Source organism: Passer domesticus, chromosome 10 (genome assembly GCF_036417665.1).
Source record: "Passer domesticus isolate bPasDom1 chromosome 10, bPasDom1.hap1, whole genome shotgun sequence".
Taxonomy (NCBI): domain Eukaryota; kingdom Metazoa; phylum Chordata; class Aves; order Passeriformes; family Passeridae; genus Passer; species Passer domesticus.
In genome coordinates, this window is record NC_087483.1 from 16211881 (window position 1) to 16238475 (window position 26595).

General features: G+C 44.5%; 1 protein-coding gene across 6 annotated transcripts in view; it reads right to left on the reverse strand.

Annotated features, from left to right (window-relative positions):
- Positions 1 to 26595, reverse strand: part of SATB2 (SATB homeobox 2) — a 131743-nt gene that overhangs the window by 13486 nt on the left and 91662 nt on the right. For all 6 annotated transcript variants that reach the window (XM_064433990.1, XM_064433989.1, XM_064433993.1 and 3 more), the window contains 2 exons: positions 23171 to 23326; positions 11318 to 11515 (listed from right to left, as the gene is read on the reverse strand). In XM_064433990.1, coding sequence (XP_064290060.1) covers positions 11318 to 11515; positions 23171 to 23326 — 354 coding nt within the window. The remainder of the gene's footprint in view (positions 1 to 11317; positions 11516 to 23170; positions 23327 to 26595) is intronic.

Consider the following 26595-nt stretch of genomic DNA (forward strand, 5'->3'; position numbering starts at 1 on the left):
TGGGAGCTCTGAAAGAACACAATGTAATGCAGTTTATAAAAGGAGATGGATGTGAATCTTTTCTATCTCAAAATCCAATAAAGCTTACGATTTTTATTGCATGTGGGAGTCCTTTGGTCAATGTAACACTGATTAGCAGCTTGGCCAGTAAGTCTGATAAAACCAGAAAGTACTTCCGAATATATTCTGGCCAGAGACACCTGGGAGCAAAGTGTGAGTGTTGCAGCTGATGGCCCCAGGGTCACACATGTACCTTGGGATTTCTTCACTTGTTCTGTTCTGTCTGGCCATAGTTTTGTTCCATTCTCTCCAGAAATAACTATTTCAAACCTCTCATATCCTTTAATCTTCCTAAAAAGGGAGCATCATCTCAAAACTATTCCCCTCACCTTTCCAACATACATGAATGAAGACAAAAGATTTACAGCCTGCTTCAGGCAGGGGTCCAGACTGGACTTTAATGGATCCCAAACATAGCAATGCAGCATTCTTACTCCTCATCTCATTTAAACAAGGGAACACCAGGAATAACATTACTCCAAGTCAGCAGTGCTTCCCTGGTGCTAATCAGGCCATTAAAAAGGCATAAGCAGTTTGTGTGACGCAGAGGGACAAAGAGAACCACAGAAATGAATCAAAACCAGGGAAAAATTAGAGATTAGAAGTAATAATACTCCTTCCAGCAAACCACAGTCTGAATGCATGATAAGTGGCTAAAAGATACAATCACTGCAGATCTAGAGACAAAAACATGTCTCCTGACTGCACGAAGTGTAAATTAAAGTTGCTCTGATGCAGAAGCATTTCTTTCACATGGCAGCTACTCACTGCCATCGGAAATCCAGACCCCCTCGCTGCAAACAGAGCTGCCACAGCTGACCCTCCCTGATCTTGCCTGAGGAAAACACACACGCTCCGAGTCAACAGTTGGAGGGAAAGGAAGAAAAACCCAAATGCGGCAGACTTGCTAGAAGAGATTTCCATGGAGGTTTCCTCCCCAAATAAGCAGATGGTTTCCAGTTAGTCAGGGTCAGGGACTGCCCGTGTGGTTTCCTGCCTGCTTGCCTTTGTAGCTTATCTGGGCCTCATCAAGATATACAGTCCGAAAAAATTAGAATGGCTAAGTACAGGAATTAGGGAAACTAAATACAAACGAGCTCTGGCCTGCACTTGTGCAGAAGAGCGGGGCAATCCGTGCTCGCGGGTGGGATGGAGGCAGCGGGGCCGATCCCTGTGCCGGGGCAGCCAGGCCGGGCTGCAGCACCGCACATCTGCCGGGCCGGGCGGGTCTCGTTAGCGCCGCCGTGCCTCCCAGGCACCGCAGCGGGCCTGACTCCATCCCAAACACCCTCGGCAGCAGCCCAGCTGCTTTCAAAGCACCCCTGACGTCAGTTTACAGCCCTGCCTGCTTTCACCGCCGTGCCGCTGCCCGGCGGCAGCCCCGCTCCACGGCGTATTTCCCCAGCCCCGCTCCACGGCGCATTCCCAGCCCTGCTCCACGGCGCATTTCCCCAGCCCCGCTCCACGGTGCATTCCCAACCCCGCTCCATGGTGCATTCCCAGCCCCGCTCCACGGCGCATTCCCAACCCCGCTCCATGGTGTATCCCCAGCCCCGCTCCACGGTGCATTCCCAACCCCGCTCCACGGTGTATTTCCCCAGCCCCGCTCCACGGTGCATTCCCAGCCCCGCTCCACGGCGCATTCCCAACCCCGCTCCACGGTGCATTCCCAACCCCGCTCCACGGTGCATTCCCAACCCCGCTCCACGGCGTATTTCCCCAGCCCCGCTGGCAGCCCAGCGCACGGCCAGGAGATTTGCAAAGCTCCGGACGCACTCTGGCTCTCGTAACGCTGTGCATGGGAGCAAAGCAAAACTCCACCAGGAATGTATGCACAAGCTGCCATATGGAAAGGGCATTCTCAAATTAAACCCTGAAACCCAGATGAGATCTGAGCGAAGGACAGTTTCACTTAAAGGAAATGTCTGAGGTCAACCAGCAATTAACTGAAAGGTTCTGATTGAATACGCTATTGACTGCGCTCACATCAGACAGCTTCCTGTTTATTATACCTTATGGGCTGTCTAGGTGCCAAGACATTAAGCTGTCAATAATCTATTAATACTAAACAGCTCCTCCCTCCTTACTCCCCCCCTGCAAATCCTCTTAGGCTAAGAAACTGCACTAAAAAGATGGAAATTTTTGAAGTGAGATGGAAATTAGCTTTTTAGGGTATTTCTTTGCTTGGTTCCAGCTGAAAGTACAGCAACATTCATAAACAATATAACATGCAGTCTATAACTACATGGAAAAAACTGTGTTAAAAAAAATCAGCCATGATTGAGACCATATCCTGAAATCTGGCTTTCTTTTCCAAGCCATCTTTAAACAGTCTAAGTTAAATTTAATTAACAATTTACAACAAGGAGAGAGAAGTTATTTAAAGACAGGCCTACAGGTCCTTAACATTCAGTGTCTGGGAAACAGTTGTATATAAAAAAAAAGTTTTAATGAATTTAATAGAGAAAAGCACTTTAATTAAATGCTGTCAAAGAGGATTGTATTAATGACTGCACACAAAGGAATTTAAAGCAAGCCAAGTATATTTAGCAAATAGGAAGTAGGCTTTCAGAGGCTGCAACTATTTATGTTTCTGCCATTGCAATGCATCTAGGAGATCGTGTTGCCAATTGAAAGCAGTTATGTTATTAGATATGATTTTATTTATTATGGATTATTAAAATTTCAAATGCTGCAGGGAATACATTTATTTCACTTCTCAAATGAAAGAACAAAGATATTTCCTCCTTGTTCAGTAAGAGGAAAAATAGGAGAGGAAATAAATAATAAATAATAATAATAACTTAGCACTTAACTAGTAATGTGCTGTCCAGACAGATCTTTTTATGGGGCTTGTTGAGTCCTGAAATTTTAGTGTGTCTCTTTCTTTCTGCTACAACTGGATGGATTCGCAGTTGCTACCACAGCTTCCCTCAACACAGCACAGAAAGAGGAGACAGCTCTTCCCTCTTGTGGGTACGAGGGCCTTCTGTGATACCCTGCCTGGTTCAACTCTAAGAACTACCAAAACCCCGACCAAAGAAATCCTGGCTGTGAAGCTTTTGCAAGCAAGACTGAGAACGCCAAGGTTTTCCAGATCTAACCATGTGACTTAGCCACACAGTGCTCCTAAAAAGCCAGAACAATTATGGCTCTGCATTAAGACTTTGTGCACAATGTGCTCACCTTCCTCAACATCCACGTGATGGAACTTGTAGCAGGAAAGAAGGGGCTCTTCACAGCTCTCTGCGCCCAAGTGCCTTGGATTCAAGTGTGGCACATCAAATGGGCATGGCCTAATAATCTGAGGAAAAGCAGCTACAAAATTCAAGGGTGTCAACACTATTTTGGACTATAATGGCACCATAGTGTAAAACTAAATTTAGCCTCAACTGGAAACAGAAGAATGTTTTAAACACAAATTTAATGAGATGGCTGGGTCTGCAATATCCAGGATGTGTTCTGTGATTTACCACATCCTTTTTGCCATATGTAATGGTAAAAGGTTAATAATGATTTTAGATGATCCAAACTTCCAAATGTTCTGCCAGAGCCACCTTATACATGCTTGTATTCCTTTGTTTCTGAACACCAAATCCTTTTTAAGTTAGGCACCACAGTGGGAGTTAGTCCTAAATTACTGGTTTTTAAATGTACTTATTTGTAGTTAAGATTTTCATATTCTCATTTGCAACGTGAAGAAGTGAGTAGAACTGGGAGAGAAGTCACTGGAAAGGAGACACAAGGGGATACCAACTTCCTTTCACAATGTGAGTAGCATCATAAATGGTGAAGTTTAATTTTCTAAATACATTATCTGATTTTTGTTTAAGACTTTAATAAAAGTCATGTGTGATGTGTGTTGAGAACGTAGCCTTTGTTGTTCCACAGCTAGGGATCTTGCAAACAGCTTCACTTTGTCTGTGCCAAGATATTTTGGAATATTCTTTGAAACACTGTAAGCATAGATGACTGTGAGAAAAAATATGTGCTACTGTACTTCTGGATACTTCATGCGTGAGAATAGTGCATGCACACAAAAACACTTCTCCTTTCAATCTGCAATTCCTATAGAAGTCCATACAAACATGGAACAACATACACAATATACTGACCCTGAAAAAAACTCTTATCTCTGCACACATTACAGTCTCTGGGTATTTCCAACCATTCAGAGGCAAAAAAAAAAGAGAAAAAAAAACAAAGAATTTCCAGAAAAATACTAGCCCTGGGCATGGAGACTGACCATCTATGTCCTGCTCTGTCACAGCCTAACTCCCAGACTCCCAGCACTGCCCAGAAGCTGCACCATTTCCCTGGAGGATGCTGTGCAACACGGAAGGAAGAGTAGCTCCTTGCTCTTTGAGGGTCAAGCAGTGCTAAGTGCTCTGTAGCACTATTGTCAATAGTTTCCCTCCCCATGTAATTTTTATAATTGCCTATCTGCAGAAAAAGATCAGCTGCAATGATCCAGGCCTCTAACTTTATCCTAAGATTTCTGTAGAGAGCCTGAGAATAAAATGTTGCATACAGCCAATAACCTATAAACATTCACACATCTCTGAAGCCTGATAGTATAATTTATGAACAAGTGTGGGGGACACAGAGTAATTAGGAAGCATTAAAATTAAGTTAAAAAGAGCAATATTTTTAACTGCAAAAATTTTCAAATGTAAATGGAACAGAGGCTCATCTAGTGGCTTTTCAGCCTTCAAGGTTTGCCTGCTGGCAAGCTTCAAAGATCACGTGAATTTCAAGAGCTTTATTTAGTGATCTTGCTCTACATGTTTGCTCATCCTCAACCTACTACGGCTCCTTACAACACTAGCAGCTTAGCATTTACAACGGGGCCAGGACTGTAAGAAATGAGGACTAAATCTGGTCAAATTGTGTGTGAAAGGCAAAAGGGTGAGACAACAGGGGCCAGAGCTACAGTGATGTCATTTGCTAAAACGACAACTTGTCAGAGCAACACCAACACAAACCACCACCCTGCTGCTCACTGCCAAGTGTCAGCAGCGCTAAATCTGCACATTCAGATTTTAGGGGAAGCTTCTGCCTGGAGCATTTTGCCATGGGAGCCAGGGCAACCCAAGCAGAGCTGCTCTGGGACAGCCTCACAGAAGACGTACCCTCAGAGTCATCTTTATTGGAAGATGCTGCTGAAGAAAAGCACTAGTCATATTCTCGGGGCTCCTTCATGTAGGAGCCCCACCTCATTCCTGCCTCGGACTCAGCTGATCCTGGGCTAATTGAAAGCCATCCAGGAACAGGTGTCACTGAAGTGGCCCTCATGGTTTCAGGTTCTGTACAAATGTGAAAAGGATTTACTATTCTGACAAGACTAAACTTGCCACCACAGGAAAACTTGAAACTCTGCAGTTTACTTCATCTCCCATTTCTAGGGTTAAATGGAGCAGTACTAAACCTAAACTAATTTCAGAACAGAGGCAGTTTGGCTTTAATTGCAAATACAGTCCCAGCCATCATTCAAGGGGAATAACAGGCCTAACGTTAATAAAAATCAGCAGCATTTTCAGCCACATTAGATAGCCACACTAAACAGAAACAGCTGACATGGTGCAGTAGGCAGGTTTGGCTGCAGCAGTCACAGCTCAGCGCCGTTCCCTGCAATTGTGGCAACTATCAATCACAAGAAGATCTACTGGATACTTCAGAGTCAAATATAAGGGGGTATTGTCTGATTTGTGCCTCTGTTGCCTTTGTCAAGCTTGCACAAGGCTCCTGAACTACCATGACCCATCAGGAAAATGGTGAGCACCAGGAAGATGTAGAACCAGAGCGTGCAGCCACAGCTGGTGTTTCAGAATGCACTATCTCTGGCTATAGGGCACAGGTACAGGAGAAGCATGAGAAAGCAGCTCAGAAGTGTAAGATGCCTGAGATTTTTTTTTTTTTGCATGTACCACATGCTTTAAAGACAGTTCCTTTACCCCGACCCAAAAGCAGTCACACACACAGTAGAGATAAATGCAGTGTGAGTGGCATTTGCAATAAATATTGCTTCAGCTTTAACACTGCATAGAAACAGAAGTTACATAGTTTGAGACCTTTTTTTCAGTGGTTTTTAATAGTTTAGACTGGAAAGAGATACTGAAATTGACTGTTGTCTGATTTTTATAAGAGAAAGAATGAAACTCCAGGTAACTAACAACTAAAAAAGAGAGATATTCTCGACTCACAAAATTCACAGACCTCGTTCTGACACACATTTCCCTCTGTAGCTCTAAATCTAAAGAAAAAAAATCCAAGTGCAACCCTCCCAAACCAAAGCTCTGAGCATTTTGAGTGTAATGAATAACCTACAATACAAGTTTCTCTTGAAGTCCATCTGGGTTTGCTGAGCACAAGTTATGTCACCAGTCTTGACCACTCCTGTCTGAGCAGACATCACATCCAGCAATGGATTAAAGAACTGGGGAGTCAAAAAGCAGTGGGTATCAATCTATGGTCTGTCTTTTGGGTGCACAGAAATGATCAAAAAGCAAAACTATCACCGTGCAGCCATTAAGAATGAATCACAGGGCACAGCATCCCCGCAAAAAATGTGTATCAAAACAGCAAGGACCAGACTCAGAGAGCTAGCACAGTTTGGGAAAGTAATGTTTGTCCAAGTCTCACAGACAACTCAGTCCTAATTTCCAGTATGCAAAATCCCCTGGTGTAACTCAGACAAACACAGCAAAACCTCACTGTGCACATCATCCTATGGATCATTAAACATACCATGTTCCCCTATGAAATAACAGAGCTTTGCTTCACTCATCATCGAAGATTTCCTAAGTATTATAAATTAATAGTATTTTTTAAGAAATTTCAAGTCTCACTGTTTTTTCCATCTGTGTGCTATGCATTATGTGACCCATGAACTCCAAGACATTATTTAGAATCAGACGTTTCATTAGGAAGCACTATTGTGGTGTTCATCCCCCTCTTTATTACTTCTAGAAAGAGAATATGAAATTAGTTTCATTGGATTGCCATCGCCACTTGCCTTGACCCATTTTTACAAGGGCTCCATGTTCTGCTCTTTTGTATTTCATTGTCATGTCTAAAATACTCGTTCCCTTCTATCTCTCACAAAATTATAAAATTAGTATTTTGTTTACTTCTGTGCTGTGTTATTTTCTGCATATTTAAAGAGAGATTACAATGTTTGCAGTGAACACACAATATAGAAGAGCTTTCCTAGAGCTTTTTACTATGTCCTCTTTTATTTACTAATGTTCCTCCACGATTTATGATCTGAAAAATTATATACTGCCAGATTTTTCTAAATCAAAGCTTCTGAGAAAAAGGGACGGATGTCATTTTAAAAAAGTGACAAAAGTAACAATGTATCAGAAAGCAACATTTGATTGCTCTTAAATACGTATGTACCTACTAGCTTCAGATCTACTTGTCAACTTAAGAGAAAATGAGAGGCAAGGTTCCCACATTCTCTGAATAGAAGGTCCTTTGCTGCAGTGGTGGCTCATTACTCCAGAGAACCCTCTTACCCACCCAGACACTCCAGAGACAACAGCCTGATTCATGGCCTTCCCAGTGGAATCAGGTTTCTCTGCCCCAGCAATTAACAATGAATTAGCACTATATTAAAGTGCCAGGCAAGATGGTTACTCTCTGGAGTGGTCACCTTGGACACAGCAGACAAACAGTGGGAGAAGGGAGAGAAATTAGATTTACTGTGTCCCAGCATGTCTGTAACAAACACGGAATCCCTGGCTGGCAATGGGAAGCAGCTGTAGGCACTTGTCAGCATTAACACTCCAGAAAGGTCCAGTGCCAGCAAACAGCCAGGGAATGGTGGGATTTAGCAAGGGATGGAAAGTAAGACAGGGAAGCAAGGCTCACCTCTGCAGAGCAGGGAGCTAAACACAGAAGCACGAGGACTGCTTGCTGCAAAGGAACTACTCTGCACACTGCTAAGGGCCAGGCCAGGCCAGATCAAAGGACCGGCCAGGATCCCACTCCTGGTGGTAGTGGAGGGAGAGGATGAGAACACAGCAAAAATGCAATAATGCTTTCCAGGATACCCTCCCACCCTCCAGGAACCTGTGGCACAGGCACTGTGTAATTCAGAGGTGATGTCCTTACGGTACCCCAGCTAGCAACAACCCCACTGCTCTTCTTCCTACCAGCACTTTGCTATTACACCACACTGCATGGAATGCAGGGAGAGCCTCTTAATGAACACCTCATTTTCCTTAAAAACCAAAAGAGAGCCTGTGGCAAGCTCAGCCCGTATGCACAGCAACATGTAGGTGTAGCATGGATGCCCCATAACCAGTGAGTGAAGAAAAATCTACACTCTGACACATCCATATGGCCACACCCAGAGCTGCCGAGAACACAGCCATGTCACAGAGCTCCACAGGGCTCACATTTTATGACTCTTCAGCACAATAACAAACAAATCAAGTATACAGGGAAGAATTTTTTAAACACTCAGCTTTCACTATAGACATAACTCATTTCAGAAACAGTAAAATAATTAATTAAATGGATTAATATATGGCTGATGGAAAAAATCTAATGGAAGAGAGAAAAATAAACATGTTTGGTTTTAAAACCCTGAAACAAAGCTAAACAGTGAGGTGCAGGCTAGTAATACCAAACCAGTGAGAGCAAGAATCTCTCACAAAGGAAACAACAATCCCTTAAAACATGAAAAACCAACCTACCAGCACAACTGCCCTGCTGAGCATACCCTGCCTTACAGAAGACAGAAAGCATACCCAGCCTTGGGGTAATTGCCTCACTTGAAGTGTCCCCAACCCTGTAAGCACCAAGTGAACTACACAAAACACATCACAATGATATCTTTGCCATTTCCAAGAAACCATACTGATGAAAAGGCTGCAATATAGCCACATCTTTTGCCTGGTCATGCCTCTTGTGATGATAGCTAGGATATTCTTTCAAGTCTGACAGGGGGGGTGTCCCCAGCCCAGACAGGGTCAGGGTGGCTGGTAAGTCTGGCAGCAGTGTGGGACAGCCTGTTCTCAGGCTCTCCCAGTCTCTCAGCTAATTGAGCAGGAGACTCAAGCATCAGAGTTACCATACACACACCTAAGCCATCACAGCAAAGAGAAAGATGGGCTGGGCAGAGAGAGAGAACAGAGGTAAGATCTTGCCTGCTTCTATGTTACAGGTCTGCCCCTGCTGTTATTCACAGCACTGCTGCTTGTATCTTCTTCAAAGGGCTGTCATTTTGCTATCAAGGCTGCAGGTAAGGGCTTGACTTCTCACCAGCAAACCTGCAAAGCTAAGTAGGTCGGTGACTGCAGCTCTTGATGTTTTCACCCCCTGCTAAAATGCAGCCAGGCACTGTGGCAGACACTCTGCACCCGCCACTGCCTTGAGAAGGAAATGAGAGTTGCTTTCCCACTTGACGCTACAGGGGGAATTTCAGATAGGCAGAATGTAATTACTTGGCCTGGAGTTCAGCCAGGAGCAGGGCCCAAGACCCCTACCCTTATGTAAAGTGTCACAAACTCTCCAATGACTGCAAGTGTGAGGACCTCAGCTTTACATCTCTGGCTGCTGTCATTGGTTCTTCATGGCTAATTACCTAATAGTGACCCTTGCAGCAAAGCTAAAAAACAAACCTTGCTTCTTGAAACAATTCAAGTCCCAGAGACTGAAAACTATGCAAAAATTACTTAGTGCTGGGTATCTTTTGACAGTAGGGAGCAGATGGACAGCAGACCTCCTGTGCCTGGCACTGGTAGCGTGTCACTCAGAAACCTACTGGGGTTTTTAGATGGGCAAGCATAGCTTTAAAATGCAGCACCCCCAAAACACAAGCCTACTGTATCAACTGCATAACAGTCTCCAGAGTTTTGTTGTATGAAGTTGCCAGCTGGTTCCATTTATTTTTCTTCATTTTTCATATTTTGACTGTAATAAATAATTAATCCATGGCTTTGTAACTTGCTGACAAATACAAATGCACAGCATTCCAACACAGTGTAACATGTCACTCACAAGAGCCAACCTGCATGATGCAGAAAAGTGATGTGCAGAAGGCTTTGGAAAGTAGGCTAATCATCAAGGTCAATCACAAGATTCCAGGGAAACTTTTCTGTCCCTTAGAGGATATTCCCACTTACTGTGGGAATCAGAACTGGTTTAATACGTTTAAGTCTACAGAGGTCTAGTTGTCTTCTCACATGTTAGCTTGGCCCTTTCTTTACCTGCTTGCAGCTTCTTGCTTCCAAGATCCCATAAACTTTTTGGGATGTGGAATACATAATTTGCTAAATTAATTACCTAGAATGCTTCCCCTTCTTTACAGTTCTGAGAACCCGAACCCAAGAAAACAGGGGTTTTTTTTCTTTTAGGCAAAGACACAAAGGAAAGCAAGGAGAAAAAAGTTATCAGAGGAGACAAAAGGGACTGAGCTGGGCAATACTTAATCTGAGTGAGACCTACATGTTTCAGATGGGCAGGACAAGACAGAGAAACCTCTTGCCTTTAGAAAAAAGGGGGCGAGATAGCTGGCAGCAGTGGTAGCAGCATAAGAGCAGCAACAAAGAATAGAGGCTGAATGCCAAGGTTCACAGCAAGAGTAGCAAAGCAGTGCAATCCACCATCAAACAATGGGGAGAGTGAAGGTGGGAGGAAGAACTGCAAGATTATCAGAGAAATGCACAGTACAAACAACCCCCAGAGTGGTCACATAATCTAGCACCAAGTGAATGGTACCGAGTGCCAGGGGCTGAACTGGAGGGCTGAAGGGAAGAAGGGCTGCTGTGGAAGGTGTTGCCTCAGCTTTTTAGATTGAAGAAATGTCTCCTGAGCCTCTCTTGACCATCTGTAGATGTATGAGTTTGTGACATGCATTACTAGTTATTAGGAATACACATTTTCTGATTTTCTCTTCTGACTGAAGCTGGAACTGCAAAGAAGAGTCTGTAGTATTTTCACTTGGTTTTCCATACACATATTTGTATTTATTTCTCATTCTACTAATACCTGAGACAAGAGTAGAACAAGGGTGTACAACCAAAAATTCATACTAGTCAGAAATGTATAGAGGAGTGAAACAATCCCAATGAGGCTGTGAAACGAAGGCCCGTTCCTCACAAAATGCTCAGCATGGTCATTTCAGAAGAACTTTTAAGTTTCAGTCAATATATAAAATGCCCATCTCTGTGTTGCACTCTTGAAACCCCCTGTGCTACCCCAGCCCTCCCACACAGACACCCTGAGGAGGCAGAATTGCTCTGACCTGCACGGGCTCGGGCGTGAGCTGCACCACGTGCTGCATTCGCTCGCTGTGGTGGTGTCTGGACTCCTCCTCATAGATCACATCCCTCTCGTGCTGGGGAAGGTTCAGGAAGCGGCGAATGGTGCAGAGGTTCTCCCAGAGGGTGCGGTTTTCTGGGCTTGGGTTTTCTTTCCAGCGCAGCAGTTCACACAGCCAGCCCTGCAATGGTAGAGTCAGCACAGTTAGTTCACCAGGAAACAAGGAACCAGATGTGAGCGGGAGGTCAGCTAGACTTAAAGTTCTGTGCTGGAAGTTTTGCTGGTCTCATCTCACACATAAACCCCCATCACCCCAAGCTGTCATTTGGTCTCAAATCCATGATATAGTCTATTTCCTGCAAGTTGGAAAAACTGAAACAAGCAGCAGTGCTTAGCAAAAACCAGTGCCATGTCCTCATCATATTCACACCATGTTCAAAATGCTCAGATATAAATATTTTTCCTACAGAAAAACAAAAATGAAACAGAGGTGCATCTTCACTTCCATTTCAGAGCCCCTTCTTTTTTCATCCAAGCAAAAGGAGACGTAACTCCTGAGACTTGCTAACAATCCTCACTGCAACTTACAGCCACAGAACCAGAAATTCAACACTACTCCAAATGTCTAGTAGAATATAATATCAAGACTCTTGATTTGTTGGCACTATGTTGCATTGACTCTCCCAACTCTGAACCCCACTAAAATTTTAGATCTTTGAATAATAAAGTCTAAGAGAAGATGCAGCCTTACATAAAGGGAACCCTTGAGCATCTAGCACAAAGGCAGAAAACAGGGTCACAGAGAAGTTACTAAAGATACCAAAACACCAGGCAGAGGTAATTCTAATCCTAACTACAGATCGTAGTAAGAACATATTTTATTTGTGCTGTCTTGTATCAAGGTTAGTTTGAAATGCCTTTAAAAGGTTACTGCTGTATGGAAGGAGCTGTAGGACCTCTCCACAGGACCGACTGCTCAGAGCTCTGAGGTGCAAGCATCTGCACTCCAGGAAGAGGAGATGACCCTGAACCCCAAGGGCAAGGAGAGCCCAAGGGCAAGAGCTGTTGGGGTGAGGACAGCCCCGGGTGAGCAGAACGTGACCGGAGTCCCCAGCAGGCGAGCCAGGGATCGCGGCTGCTGCCGCTCCTCGCGGCGTGGGGACACAGCCAGCCCGTCCCGCCTGCCAGCAGCCGGCCCACTTGGGGCTGGGGACAGTGGCTCCCCTCCTGTGCCAGCACAGGAGACGCAATGCAAATGACAGAAGATGAGAAGATAATGCCGAGGATGCTGTCAACGCGCCTTACTGACTCCTGTCAAAATATTTTACCTAGTAGCTTTATAACCCATCATTTTCAAGCTACAGCTCAGCATTCTGACACCATTTTGACAGGCACCTTACAATACCTAAAAGATAGCTTGATCAATGTTAAAAACGTTTGGTAGAAGAAGTAGCCAAAATTGTGTTTTTCTGAACAGTGACCAGAGCAAGCTGTACAGCCGGGTTCATTACCAGCCCACAGGGGGGCTTTTTGGTATTGCTTTTTTGTGTAACAACTTGTAAGCCATTGACAACTTCTACCATGAACTCTAAACCCCGTGTATAATATCATAAGCCGTTGTTTGTGTTACTCTCCACTGTGTCTTCTGCCTTCACCCCCCCAAAAAAGGCAAGATTTGATTATCTCCGCTGCATCAGCCAAGACAGCAACACCAGCTGTTCTCATTGTGCAGCCTCTTCCTCACGGCCTACATGTTAATAACCTGATCATTCCATTTTCTCCTTCAACTGCCGGCTGCAGCACAGCGAAGAGACAAAAACCCAGGCCCATCTGCAGCAGCTGTAGGCACTGAACTGTGAAGCCACCAGGGATTTATAAACTAATCTGTAACACAACACTGCCTTGTTTTTACAAGTGAGAGGCCACATTTGTGCAGACCTGATCCTTTCTTGCAATAAACTTGGAGGGCTGGGGGGGCAAGGATGAAAACAAGATATATAATAATTTACTTAGGGGAAAAAACCCCCTCTGTGTTGTATTTTCGAAGTGTTTTGATTGGTATTCGGGCAATCTCTCAGCCAGGTGAAGTCTGCATTTTAATGTGGTTTGGCCACATCCCTTACCGTCAACTGTCCTCCTTCTACTGCTCAGAAATCCCCCAAAACTTTGTCTCTTTTAGAGAAAATATAGGAAGAAAATCTCCCAGCTCTGCAATGTTTTCTCAGGGGTTCCTCCATATCGAGGAAATCATTTTTTCAAACAGAAAATAAACCATCTGTAGGAAAAAATCAATTCCTGTTGTTCCCTGTTTTCAGTGATTTGAATAAGTCTCCAACTGAACTCTTTCAAGATGTTTCAAGCAGGTACGTTTAACACCTGCTGGGGGATGCTGCAGCATGAAGACCCACCATGTAGCAGAAAACACAGAATAAGCCCTGCACCTGGTGGAGGTGGAGCACATTGCTGGGCAGAGCTGTGGGAGGATGGGGTGCCTGGCTCTGGCAGAACCCAGGCCCAGCTGGGCAGGGCCAGCTCCCCTTGGCAGGGCTGGACCAGGCAGCCCGACGGTGACTGCGCGCTTTGATTTATCTGTCCCGTTATAATCAGCGCTCATTACAATCACTTAGAGCAACACTACAGGCCTCATTACGGACTAGGCACTCGCTGCCATTAGTCTTTAAGAAGGATAGCGCTCAATTTGCCTGGCAACATGCGAGGTCCTGACCTTGGAGCTATTAGGGAAAAGATTAGACTGCAGTGTGACCATGTGTGCAGACATGAGCAAACCAAATTAATTTCTGGCAAAGGGAGGCACCAGGCAAGGACCCCGCCATCCCGAGGACACCTGAGAACTTCTCCATTTCCCAAAGGAGATAAGCTAATGGCACGTTTAAAGGAGCCTGGTTCTGAAGGTGAAGCACATCCGTGGTATTTAGAGAGATATTAATCCAGTTTCCCCACAAAGTATTTGCTTGGCTGATCAGATTAAGGGATCTAGCCTTCAACAGCACACCCCCACCACAGCAGGCCCCAAGAAATCTGTGATACTTCACAGCCTCAGACATATTGCACCATGTGTACCCAGCTGCTACAATAATTAGCTTATGAATGTATCAGCTGGTTCTGTGATTTTTATAAATAATAACTAACCTACAGAGCAGAAAGATTTCCACGAGCCTAATATTAGCAAGAAATTGCAAGGTGCGCCTAACTGAATTGTCATTGTGCTAAATGCCCTGTCTTCTCTCACGTTGTGCGAGACTGGATCTCCCCCAACGCCATTTATAAATATTTATTTTTGCAATGTATTTGTGTCAGCTTTCTTCACAAGAGCCATTATTCGCTCACCCCCACACATACACACACACACCCACTGCGTGCATGTGTACACTTATCTGCATCTAGTCTGTCCTTTCACTACTCTTTTTCTATCCTTCCCTGTCTTTATTCAAGCCTTCATTCAAGACCCTCTCTATCCATCTATGGGGCTGTTTATTAGGCAATAGCTTTGACTAATATGTGAGAAAACACAGCGTGCCGCAGCTTACTCACACGTTCTTTATGGCTGCAAGTAACCGCCTTCCCCATGCACAGATGAAAAGTCTGCATTGGCTTTTTTTAATTATTTATTTAAATAATCTTAGCACGCCATCCAAGAAAGTTTTGCAGTACCAGGCAAAAAAAAAAAAAAAAGTGTAAATGTCAAATAAAACAGTGACAGATGACAGTATTCTCTATTGAATAGCACCGTTTCTTCGTGCATGTTCAATGAGAACTCATGAATTATTAATACACAAAATCTCCTTTTACTGTTAAAAATCTCAACTTGGCGTTTTTTGGTTACAATTTTAAAATTTTGTTTTATTTATTTCTTTGGGGTCTGTGTATGTTACACAGAGCTTTCCAGGAGAATTATTTCATTTAAGAAATGCTAACATACAGAAACTTTTGGAGCTATTCACAGAAAATTTTCATCTATAGCTACATTTATTGGCATGAAGAAGGAAAAGAGGAGACACTATCTCACCACCTTTTCCCCCACTCACCCACAGCATCTGAGCTCACTGCATTACAAGTAAATACAACTTCTGTGAACATATTCTGAAAAATCTAATAACACACCCCTCCCTAGACCTGTAATACGTCGTGTTTCTAGTCCTGCCTCCTCTGCACATCACAGATCTCGCTGCACCACACAAACAACCCCCTTGGCTGCCAGAGTTACCAGAGAGCTTGATACACACCAGTGTCAATATGGGTGGCAGAATCCAGCCCTTAATGTCAGCTTCTAAGGTTCTCAAACGGGAATGTCTTCCATTAAAAATAAGAGGAGGAAAACCAGCACAATTAAAGGATGCTTTTGGCTCTACATTCAGGCACACCCAACGCTTGTGGTTACAAGGAATTCTGCTCAGAACTTCCTTCATTTCACCCCAAAACTTCTAGAGGCATCAAGAATGCAACCCAATTTAGCTCATTAAAGAGAGCTGCAGAGAAGTGCTGGCCTCTGTTTTTGTTGTTCTCATGAGACAAGATAGGCATTTTCTAAGCATTTTGTTTGATTAAAAAAATAGTATCATATTAATGTCCTATTTTTAACCTCTCTGTCTTCCAATCAAATATATTTCCACATAGCTAAGCAAACAACAACAAAAATCTGCAGAAACCCAGCCATTCCCATTGTGCTTTTATGCTGTTAAAGAAAATCATGCTTAGAACACCAAGGCGTGAGGTTTGGCACCCTCAAACCCCCTCAAGGACAGTGTGCTGGTGCAGTAATCCTGAGCCATATCTTTTGTCACTTATCCCAGAGCCCTGTTTAGCAGCTTGACCCTTTCACTTTTGCTGGGTTTACCCTGGAGCAGGGCAGCCAGACGTACCAGACTACAGTAAGGTCAGTTTTTCCAGCACTCAGTAGAGGTGTGCACAAACACACTGACCCCCAAAACTGCCTCCTGCAGATCTGCTGCCCTGCAGCCTGCCAAGGACCACATTTCTGACCAAGGACAAAGAAGGCACATGGGAAGAGCTCAGGCTCACAGTCATGCTGGGGTACAGGCCCATGTTTACACTTTGCCAAAAGCCACCGCAGGAGGTGGCAGTTGGGTGTCCACGGTGACTTAGTCACAGGCAGCTGTTCTGCTTTGAGCATGGATAAACCTGCAGCTTAACTGACCTTGTGTTTCCCTGCACTGACATAAAATTAATAACAATAATAACAATAATAACAATAATAACAATACAGTTAGTTGTCTGCACTGACATTTTCTAGGGTCTCCAGTGAAAGCATGAGTAGGCAAATGAAGAGGTTTTTAGTAAGAGTGATTCAGGAATAAATCTCAAAAATAAATGAAAAAGGCCGTTTCCTCACCCACATCATCAGTGCAGAAAATGTCAACATATGTGACAAAAAGAAAAAAAAGCAGCAATGATTGACGCAAGTCTTGAAAGATTAGTTAAGGAAATGCACTCTTCAGAGTGCATTTCCTTCCCACATGAGATCACAGGAGTCCTCTGGACAAACTTCCTCAGCATCTCTTCTGTCTGCTCAGTTTGGGACTCTACACTGCAAAATGAGCTAGGTAATATTCAGCTCTTGTTCCTTAGTCGCCAAACTCTCTTACCATGAATCCAATAAGTGTCTATTAAAATAAATAAACCCCCTAATGATTCAAGATAACCTAATCAAGAAAGCTGAAATGGATAAAAGACTAACTGTAATGGAGAGTTCTGTCATGGCTTCAATGAATTCTTGATGAGGGCCGGGGGAGGGGGACTGAACCTGAGAAGCTTTACTTGGAGAATTTTGATACAGTTCAAGGTTAATCACTCAACAGTCTGGATTTTCTGAAACACTTGGTACTTTTCCTCCACAGAAAATGCAAAGCACTTTCATGAGGGCCAGTTTCTCACTAGCCACACAAAGCATGAAATTCTAAAAAAAAAAAAAAATTAAAAAATGAGATACATGAGTCCTGAAGTACCTTAGAGTCATGAGCACACCAAGTCTGCTTAGAGCTCTTGGCCTCAGAGGGAAGGATGTAGTGCACTGAGGAAATTTCCAGCATTCCAAGTTCAAACTAGCTTCTCCCCACACTAGAGAGGAAGTGTGGGCTTGTGGTTAGGGCAAGCAGCCCACCATCAGCTCCTGGGTCTGCCAAGGACTTTGTGAGCAAAGCCCCAGCTCCACAACTGTCCCTTATTCATTCAGCTGCTGGGAGGCCAATGCACTGCTGCAGATGATTCTGCTTCACAGCATAGTTTAGGTTGGAAAGGACCTTTAAAGGTCTCTAGTCCAACCTTTGAGCAGGGATATCTTCAATCAATCAGGCTGGACTCTGAGCAACTGGAATGTTTCAAGGGATGGGGCATCTGCCATTTCTGGGGGCAGCCTGTTCCAGTGTTTCACCACCCTCAGTGTAAAAAGTTTCTTCCTTATCTATCTAGTCTGAATTTACTCTATTTTAGTTTCAAACCATTACCCCTTGACCTGTCACAACAGGCCTCGCTAAATAAGCCCCATTTAAGTACTGAAAGGCTGCAGCAAAGGCTCCCTTGACCCTTCCATGTGCAGGCAGAGCAGCCCCAACTCTCTCTGCCTGACTTCACAAGAGAGGTGCTTCAGCCATTTGATCATTTTTGTGGCCCCCTCTGGACTTGCTCCAACAAGCTGAAGTGCCTCCTGGGCTGGGGACCCCAGAGCTGGATGCAGTGCTCCAGATGGGTCTCACCAGAGCAGAGCAGTGGGTAGAATCACCATCCTCAACCTGCTGGTGACGCTGCTTTGACTGCAGCCCAGGAGAGAGTTGGCCTTTTGGGCTAAGAGTGCACTTCCACAGCTCTTGACCAGCTTTTCACCTACCAGCATCCCCAAGTCTTTCTTGGCAGGGCAGTTCTCAATCCCTTAATCCCTTAGCCTGTGCTGATACTGGGGTTGCCCTTCTCACCCTGACCCAGGTGCAGGTCACTCTACTTGGCCTTGTCAAACCCCATGAGGTTCATATGGGCCCACTTCTCTTGTCCTGGATGGGGTCAAACTGGGATATACAAGTCTGTGAAAAAGAAGCTCTAGTCTAAAGATACATAGAAGAAATTCTAAGTTCAGTCAAGGAGAGAAATGTTTTTCTGCATTTCCTCCCTATGTGACAAGAACATCAAAATATCAGCACAACAGATACGCCCCAGCTGTAGAGATTCAAAGCATCATAAAGAAGGCACTGAGATAAGGCTGTAAGAAGTGCCCTCTATGCACACACTATGTACACTCCACATCTTCACCACCAGGAGCTTTTCCTAGCTGCTGTTCATCATCACTGGAGGCTAATTAGCTTAAGGCCAAAGAAAACACCTGTTATAAGCTAATTGGCAAAGAGAAGGCATCCCATCCTATCAAGTCAATACAAGGGAATGTAAGTTGGGAAGGAAACAGAGGAAGGGATGAAATTAAGGGTTTCTAAAGTTAATCCTTCCTCAAAGTGACACTGCTCATTTCTCTTGCAGTTCCTGTACTTCCTTTTTGGAGGACAAGCAGGAAGGGCAGGCATGGGAAGGTAGCCATGGTGTGGAGTCCCACCTAGCGTGGGTCCTGCTGTGGGCTAACACTCAAATTGGCCAGAGAACTGGAAATGAGGCGGGGATCTTGACATGAAAAAGGAAAGTCAGAGGAAAGGCAAGGAACTGTCATAGTGATTTTCATCCATAGGCCTGTTTTTTTTTTTTTTACTACAGGGGCCTCAACTGAAGGGCTTTTCTGCCCCCAAACTCAAACCCTCATCAAGTTTATTGTTTGTTTGCTTACTTTTCAACAGGGTAAAAATACAATACAGAAACTGATCCTTAAAATTTTTTTCAAATGCTGCTCCTAGGGGTCTCTCTTGCTTTACTGTGGTGCAACTGGAATAAACTCCAGTCTCTTGAAAAGAATATCAGTTTCAAGGCTATACTTTTTGTTTTCACTTGACTGGTGAAGGTTCCATTTGCCTTTCCCAGGGCTGATCCCCAGCAACATGCTTCCCCATGCCACCCCAGGCTGATTAAGAGTCTCTTGTCCTGGTAGAGCTGTGGGAAGTTTGATCTCCATGTTCATACAAACTCTGCCCTCCCTCAGAATGTCAACGGCTCCGGCCAGCAGTGCCCACTATTCATTTTGATAGACATTGTTTACTACAAACAGAACTACATTCCTAAACCCATTTTACAAAGACTAAGAAAAAATATATCTGCTGAGCACAGCACAGCCTCTGACAGGACTCTCACTAGCAGAGGTCAAAGGGCTGATGCTGCTGCACAGCATTAGAGTCACACAGTCATGGGGAAATGGTTTTCCTGAAGTTGCACTGTAGAGCAGTTGCGGAATTGAATGTAGAAGCCAGTTGTAAAACCAACAATCCAAACACAATCCAAAGTCTCTGCCTGTCCCACTGCCCAGCTCTGCATACACACAGGCCACCCAAACCTCTCTGAAAGAGCACACCAGAAACCTTCTTGTCTTCTTGTGAATTAAATATAACCAGGGGAGCCTGAAGTATAGACCAGAAACCAAACCCTGTTGTTTCAGCCACACTCAGAAACATTCCCAATATGCTAATACAGGTCCCAGGTTTAGCCAGTAAAAGGGCACTAGCAGGCAGTATCCCCAGACAATCCTGCTGTGTCCATTGGGTACATCCCTAACAGCTGACAACTGAAACAGGAGAGCAGCTTTGGAGGCTGTGTTGTCAGGGCACTGAGCTCTCAGCTCCTGCTGGCTTAAAAAATACAAAGGAAAGCACAGCACTTCACAAAGGCTAAAAGGATCTAAATGTAAGTTGCAAGGAATAAAATGCATATTGAGGTGAATAAGCGATGAATAAGTCAATGTCTAAAATGAATGGCTTGAAATCTTTATGAAGGTGGATGTCCTTAAAGAATTCTCACCATACTACCTTGGTACCTCCATAAGGCCCTGAAACTTGCATTTATGTTGACTTGTGAGCTCTGTCATTTGCAACCTCTGTTTCTAGAAACTGCCCTTCTCTTCACTTGCTGAGACACTGCCATGACTTAAGAATGAGGATGGTTACTTGTTAAATTAGAGGTCAATTATCTCCACCAGTAGATGATGCCACTTGCAATAACTGTTCTCAGTGGGTACCACTCTTCCTGTTCAGAGACAGAAGAGGAAACGAGGTCTCCGTTGCCTCTGGATGTTCTCTCGGGTACATGACACACAGCCCTGTGTATAAAATGTCAAAACATCCCTGTCGGAGATTCACTGCCTGCTAAAACTGTGAAGATCTCACAGCACCGTGGATTGCTGTTGACAGAACAGCAGCGCCCAACATAACACATGCCTTGTTAGCAAACTGGAAGCCTCTCAGTAGTCTGGGGTGAGGGAATAATAGAGGAAGCCAACACAACACCAGCCAGGCCTGCGGAGAATAGCAAGTGAACGAACCTTGGCGGAGAGTCCAAGCAAAGCCTCAGACTAGCTCTTTTTTCCCCCCTTTCAAACTCTCTCTTCTGCAAACATGGGCAGTTTTCAATGAGCGCTTCCCACCATGTAACTCAGCTGCTGAAATAAGCAGCATTTTCACCAGAAATTCCCACAACTGGCACAGCTGGACTGTGCAAAGCACTGAACACCCAACTGCTAGTTTTCAGACAAGCTAGACCTAAGGCTGACCATGCCACCGTGGCTCTCCCCCATGCAGGCAGCTGTGTCCTTGCTTTTGTCACTCCTCCAGGCCACAGTGCTCCCCAGCCAGCGGCAGGACACCACAGGCACACCAAGCCAGGCCAGGGGCAGGCACACAGGTGGGCTCTGAGGCGGGGGGGGCCCTGTACCACTGTGGTTCTTGGCTGTGGCTTCCTCTGTCCCTGCCTTCCAGTGCCCCCATAAAGCACTTTCATGCTCCAGCAGAGCGCTATGACATCTCAGCATGGCGAATGCTGGGCCATCCCAGGGAGCCAGAACTGCTTTGGCAAGGCTGCGAAACAAAAGAAACATCAGCCTCAGAAACACTTCTTTATTCGCTGCTGCTGAAGAAACAAAACCTTTATGTGCAGTAACTCTGCTTTAAACAATAACATTTGTGGATCCTGTTCTTAACCTTTTGCATCTGGTGTTCAAAATCTGCCCTGCTTTTTTTCCACGTGAAAGACTACAGATCTTATTTTTGTTTTGGCGCTGGTGTGCAATGTTGCCAGAGAAGTGCACTCAAGCTGGCACAGACCAAAGCTGGTGAGCCACCCAAATTATTGTTGGGTGGTTCAGTCCCTCTCTATTTCAAGAAGCCTCTGGGTATAATGACAGGAAGCTTGCAGGCAATTTTAAGCCAAACCTCAGAGAGGCTGGCATTCGGTCTGTGTTAAAACACTCCTTATTAAAAGCTGTCCAGTCCGGATTCTGGGTGGAACTTTGATATCTGCATGGAGCAAAGAATAAGGGGCACGTTTGCAAAATCAATTGTGCAGTTTTTATATTTACTGCACGTTTACCACATATGTCATTTATTACACAGTGGAAAACCGTTAAATGCACAGTAGTTGTGCCAAGTGGCATTATGCTTTTAACAGCTTTATTCGTTTAACAGCTCCAGTTCTCATTATATTTTGCCATGTGGTACATGAGATTTTTATGCATTTAACAGTTTAAGAGGGTTCCATGGTATTTTCCTTTTATGTATTTCATACTGAGCCTGGGATTTGGTTTGGGGGGTAGAGGGACTGTAACCCCTCTACCCTGACAAGAGAAAGCAAAACACAAAGAAAATAAGTGATTACATTAAGAAGGAAAAATTAATCAGATCCCCATGTATCAGGACACAAATACCTGTAAGAAGGACAAGGCTTTCCCATGTGCTTTGATAGCCTTTGATGCTTTCTTTATATGCTTTTCAACTGTTTATTTTACATCTGCTTTAATGACTACAATGTTGTTTCCCTGCTCAGAGGGAAGCGTGCATTTTTCAGAGTGCATGCACCTAGATACTTCTATCCCACTCTCTCACTGTCACGTGCACATTTGTGCATTTTTTTGTGCATATTGATGCAGCCCTCTCCTTACTGAACTGAATAATTTCATCCAGGATCAGAAGCAGTTCTTTTAACTGAGTAAACAATTCCTTCCAACAATCTCCAATCCACTTGCTGCCCTTCAAAAAAATCTGTCTGTCCTCCTTTCCACAAAATCCCTTCTGGTGCATTATATTTTTTTAACGAGCTGGATGAAATTTTTAAATTAATGGATTCTCTTCAAGAATTTCACCCCGACCTAGGTTTGCTCACATGTATTTTTTACACCCAAGGTAGAAACTAATCCGTCAGAACTCACTGCAGTGCCTTCTCATGCCTTTTTGTAAAAATGATTGGATCCAATGTGAATTATTCACATGGCAATACCGTATGCAGCACATACAACGTGCTAAAAAGGAAACACCTGCCTAATATGCTGTTTCCCATTGCCTTCCCTCAGTTAACCACTTGAGAAAGAAATTTCATTACCTGCTGAATGAGTAGGATACCACCATTTTCAAAGTTCCTTGTCCTCCTAGCAGAGGTGTAAGTTATATACCACACGTGGGAAAAGACAGACATGTTTGTACAAAAGGGGAGAAAAGGCTTGGTTGTGAACTGACCCTTTCCTCAGCCTCTTTTAAAAGGGAAAAGGAAACCACTTAAGCAGGCAAAAGCCAAACATGACAGGTTCCCCAGAGATGAAAATTATTATTATTGTAAGAACAGATGTAACTTTATTGGTGGGAGAAAGAGATGGATCTAGTCCCAAACCCAGAGACTGCTTTAAAAACAAAACCCCAGAAAGCCCCACAACAATGAAATCCCCTATACCACTCACCTGACTTTTATTGGCAGCCACTTTGGCAAACAGAGCTTGAGATACCTTGGCCCTTTTCATCTCCTGTTGGATCTCATCATAAATGGCAGCTGTGATGTTGACGTTGGCGCTGTCCGCCTTAATGGGGAGGTCTGTTGTTGGTGTCGAGGTTTTGGCCTACCAAGAGACCATGAAAATAATAATTAAAAAAGTGCTGCTTTCAGCCCAGCCATCTGTGCAGAAATTATCAAAGGATTTCAGTCAGCTGATGCCAAACTGCATTAGCTACAGAGGGACACTTCCTGTCCATTATTCTAATCAGGTTAATTGTGATTGGAAATAATTGCAGTGCATTCCTATAGGACATGCAAGGCCCTGTCAAGTCTCCCCCTCTCCCTCTCCCAGCATGTTTATTGAGCAGCTCAACAACAGGATAGGTAGCTGGGGCACCGGGCTGCAGATACACGCTGACATTGGCTTTGCCAGCCAGCCACTGCAGCACAGCCACCAGGCTCTACCTTCTCCCCGCTCTCTAAAAGTGGCCTACACCTTGGAGGAAGAGCCAATTCTCCCAGAAAAAATGAGTAAATGGGTAGAGGTCTCTAAATAATAAATTATTACTCAATTTAATGCACTCCCTCAAGTCTCCCTCATCCTTTATTAAAACTATACGTATGTCACTTGAGTATGTATGGTTTCCCAGCCTTATCATCATTATGCTAGCCAGACAGTCACCTAATTTCACCTAGGAAATCAGTGGAAATGAAAAAAAAAATCATTTCATAAAGCTGGGCTTTGGCATGCCTTTGATGTGCTGCCCTCATTCTCCTAAACTCATATTGAGATTTTGTGTATTCCACTGCACTCCTTTTAATTGAATGATTTCCCATCAGCTTCTGTGACAAATGAAGGACAATAACGGACGCTGCCAGTGCTTTCCCTGGGCTGGACTACCCCTGCAAGGCTTCTACCAATACAGCTCAGAAGACTGCTACAGGATGCCAGTTGTAAAGCCCCTTGGACTGGTGGTCCCCAGAATGCACTGGCAGGAGAGGGGTGAGGGCGGAGTGATGCTCACTGAGTGCTCCCAGCACCAGCTGCCCCTTGGAGACAGATCTCATTTACTTTTAAGGGACCTTTCAAGGGAAATGTGAGTTACTGATATAAAACCTGTTTTGAGACATAAAGGTCTTAAGAAAGAACACAACCTAAATGGCAAAGCTCACAGTTCCCAATAGAACCAAACCACCCATACACCCCAGTGACCCTCATATTTGGCCCAATTGTGAACCTTTTCAGATGGATCCCGTTTTTGTGTCAGAGTTGAAGTCTGCTAGAGTACATCTAATGTTAATTTTTAACTAGGCAGATATGCTCAAATGTTTATTTGTTAATAGGAAGGTTAACTAGGCAAAATCAAACCTTCTGAACTTCTGTTTTGTTGTTCTCCAAATCTTCTTCCTGACATCTCTTCTGTATGGAGGCCACATTAATAATGGAGCCAAAATCAGTCAAGACAACACACTAGACTGATCATTCTTCCTTACGACTTCCAGATAAAGCCTTAACCAACCTGTGTCCTCTCCCTTTCCAGGCTCAGCAGGCACTGCTCTGGGCTTGCTCCCTGCCTGTCACAGGCAGGACACGCACAGAAAGGGTGTAAGATTTCCCTGTTCCCTGGGGCCAGCCCCGTGTGCAGGCAGAGGCAGCTGCACAGCAGCTGGGGCAGAGCATGGCCACCATGGCCCAGGAGGCCAGGGCTAAACCACTGCCATCCACACGCCATGAGCTGGGTACAGTGCAGCACGGGGACCCACAGGGACACCCTGCTCTGAAATTCAATGTTTACAGATAGATGAGAGCTAGGGCAATTGCGGGAAATGTAAGAAAACAACAAAGAGTTCATGGAAAGGAGAAGGACTGTCCAAGTCTGTCAGGACTGATTTAATGGAGATTTGTCAGGTATAAAAAAGTCTTCCCAGGCACTCGAGCCTTTGGCTAGCACAGCAGCTGAGGTCACCATGGCCTCAAAGGCTGTTATGGATGTCTGAGATCCTGAGAAGAACAAAATTAGCATGTAAAAGAAAGTTTTAAAATATAACTCCATACTGCACGGGCCTCCTACACTTCTAGGTCCACAGCCACATGTCAGGAAAAAGCCTACCCTGCACACCCTGAAAGCTGGACCATTTTTTATTTTAATCACCAAAATAGGAAGGGAAAGTACCAACCAAAAGTCACTAAAATAAAGTATTTAATGTTGGAAGTCTAGATTCAAAGCTGGTCTTGATATTAAGAAGGAGCTTGACACTATTGAAACATCTTATTGCCAACAGTGGGGAAAAAAAGAAAATAGTGTTTGCAACCACAGTGCCTTACCACTGCAACCCAGCCCCTTACTGCTGGGGTTCTGTGTGCACACAACAACTCCCAACAGCTCAGAGCATCTCCACAGAAATTGTACCCCATTTTCTGGATCAATCTCTCATTCTCACCTTGAGGCAGGTCCTGAGCCAGGGATATCACAAAAGGGTGGCTTGGGGCTGGCTCAGAGGCAGGGAGAGCTGGGTTACTCTGCATGCCCTTACACCTGCCTGCATGCCAGCCCCAGCACCAGCACTTCCACAGGTATCTGCCATTCCTCTCCTACCCAGCACACACAATCCCAAAAGCCTTGCCGCAGGATATCGGTATCTATGGAAACCGTGTTTCCAATTGCCATTCCATCACCTTCTCTGGCACACTGACACAGTTCCTGCAAGGCTGCTACAGCTCCTACCACTGCTGCCCCAAATCACCCCGCTCCAGGGGAGGTAAGAGAGCTGCCCGGGGAGCTGGCGCTGCCTGCGAGGCCGGCATTTGTCTCGTCAGAGCTAATAGCAGGCATATGGGGAAGCGCAGTAGCCGTGCTGCCTGCCCGGGAGCTGGGAAGAGCCTCATTTGCAGAGGTGTCCAAGTTGTCAAAACAGCACCTGTGCTGACTGGTGCTGGCCCTCTGAGGGCTGGGGAAATGTTACACAGCGGGCACAAGGCAAGCACTGGGTACACAAACCTTTGTGTGCTGCTTTTGCTGATTAAAAACCTCACTGAATTCTATCGGATTCTTCAAGCTGAAATAAGGCAAATGTGTGCTGGTTTATACTTCTAGACTACGGTTTTCTAGCAACATCTAGCTCTTAAAAAGGCAAGCAAAAAATGTCTTTATGTTAAATCATGCACTGGCTGTGGCTAGAGTATGGGAAAATGGCATATTTCAACACAGGAATGAAATGGGGCAAAAGATCCCATTTTTTTTCTCACCAGATTGCATCTAAATTCTCGATTTCCTTTCAGTGCTTGATTCTAGTACAAAACCTATTGCAATAAATGTAAGCAGGAGTAAGCTAATTCTTTAATGGATCAATACGAATGCAGGAAGTGGCTACACTACTTAAATAGCAAAATAG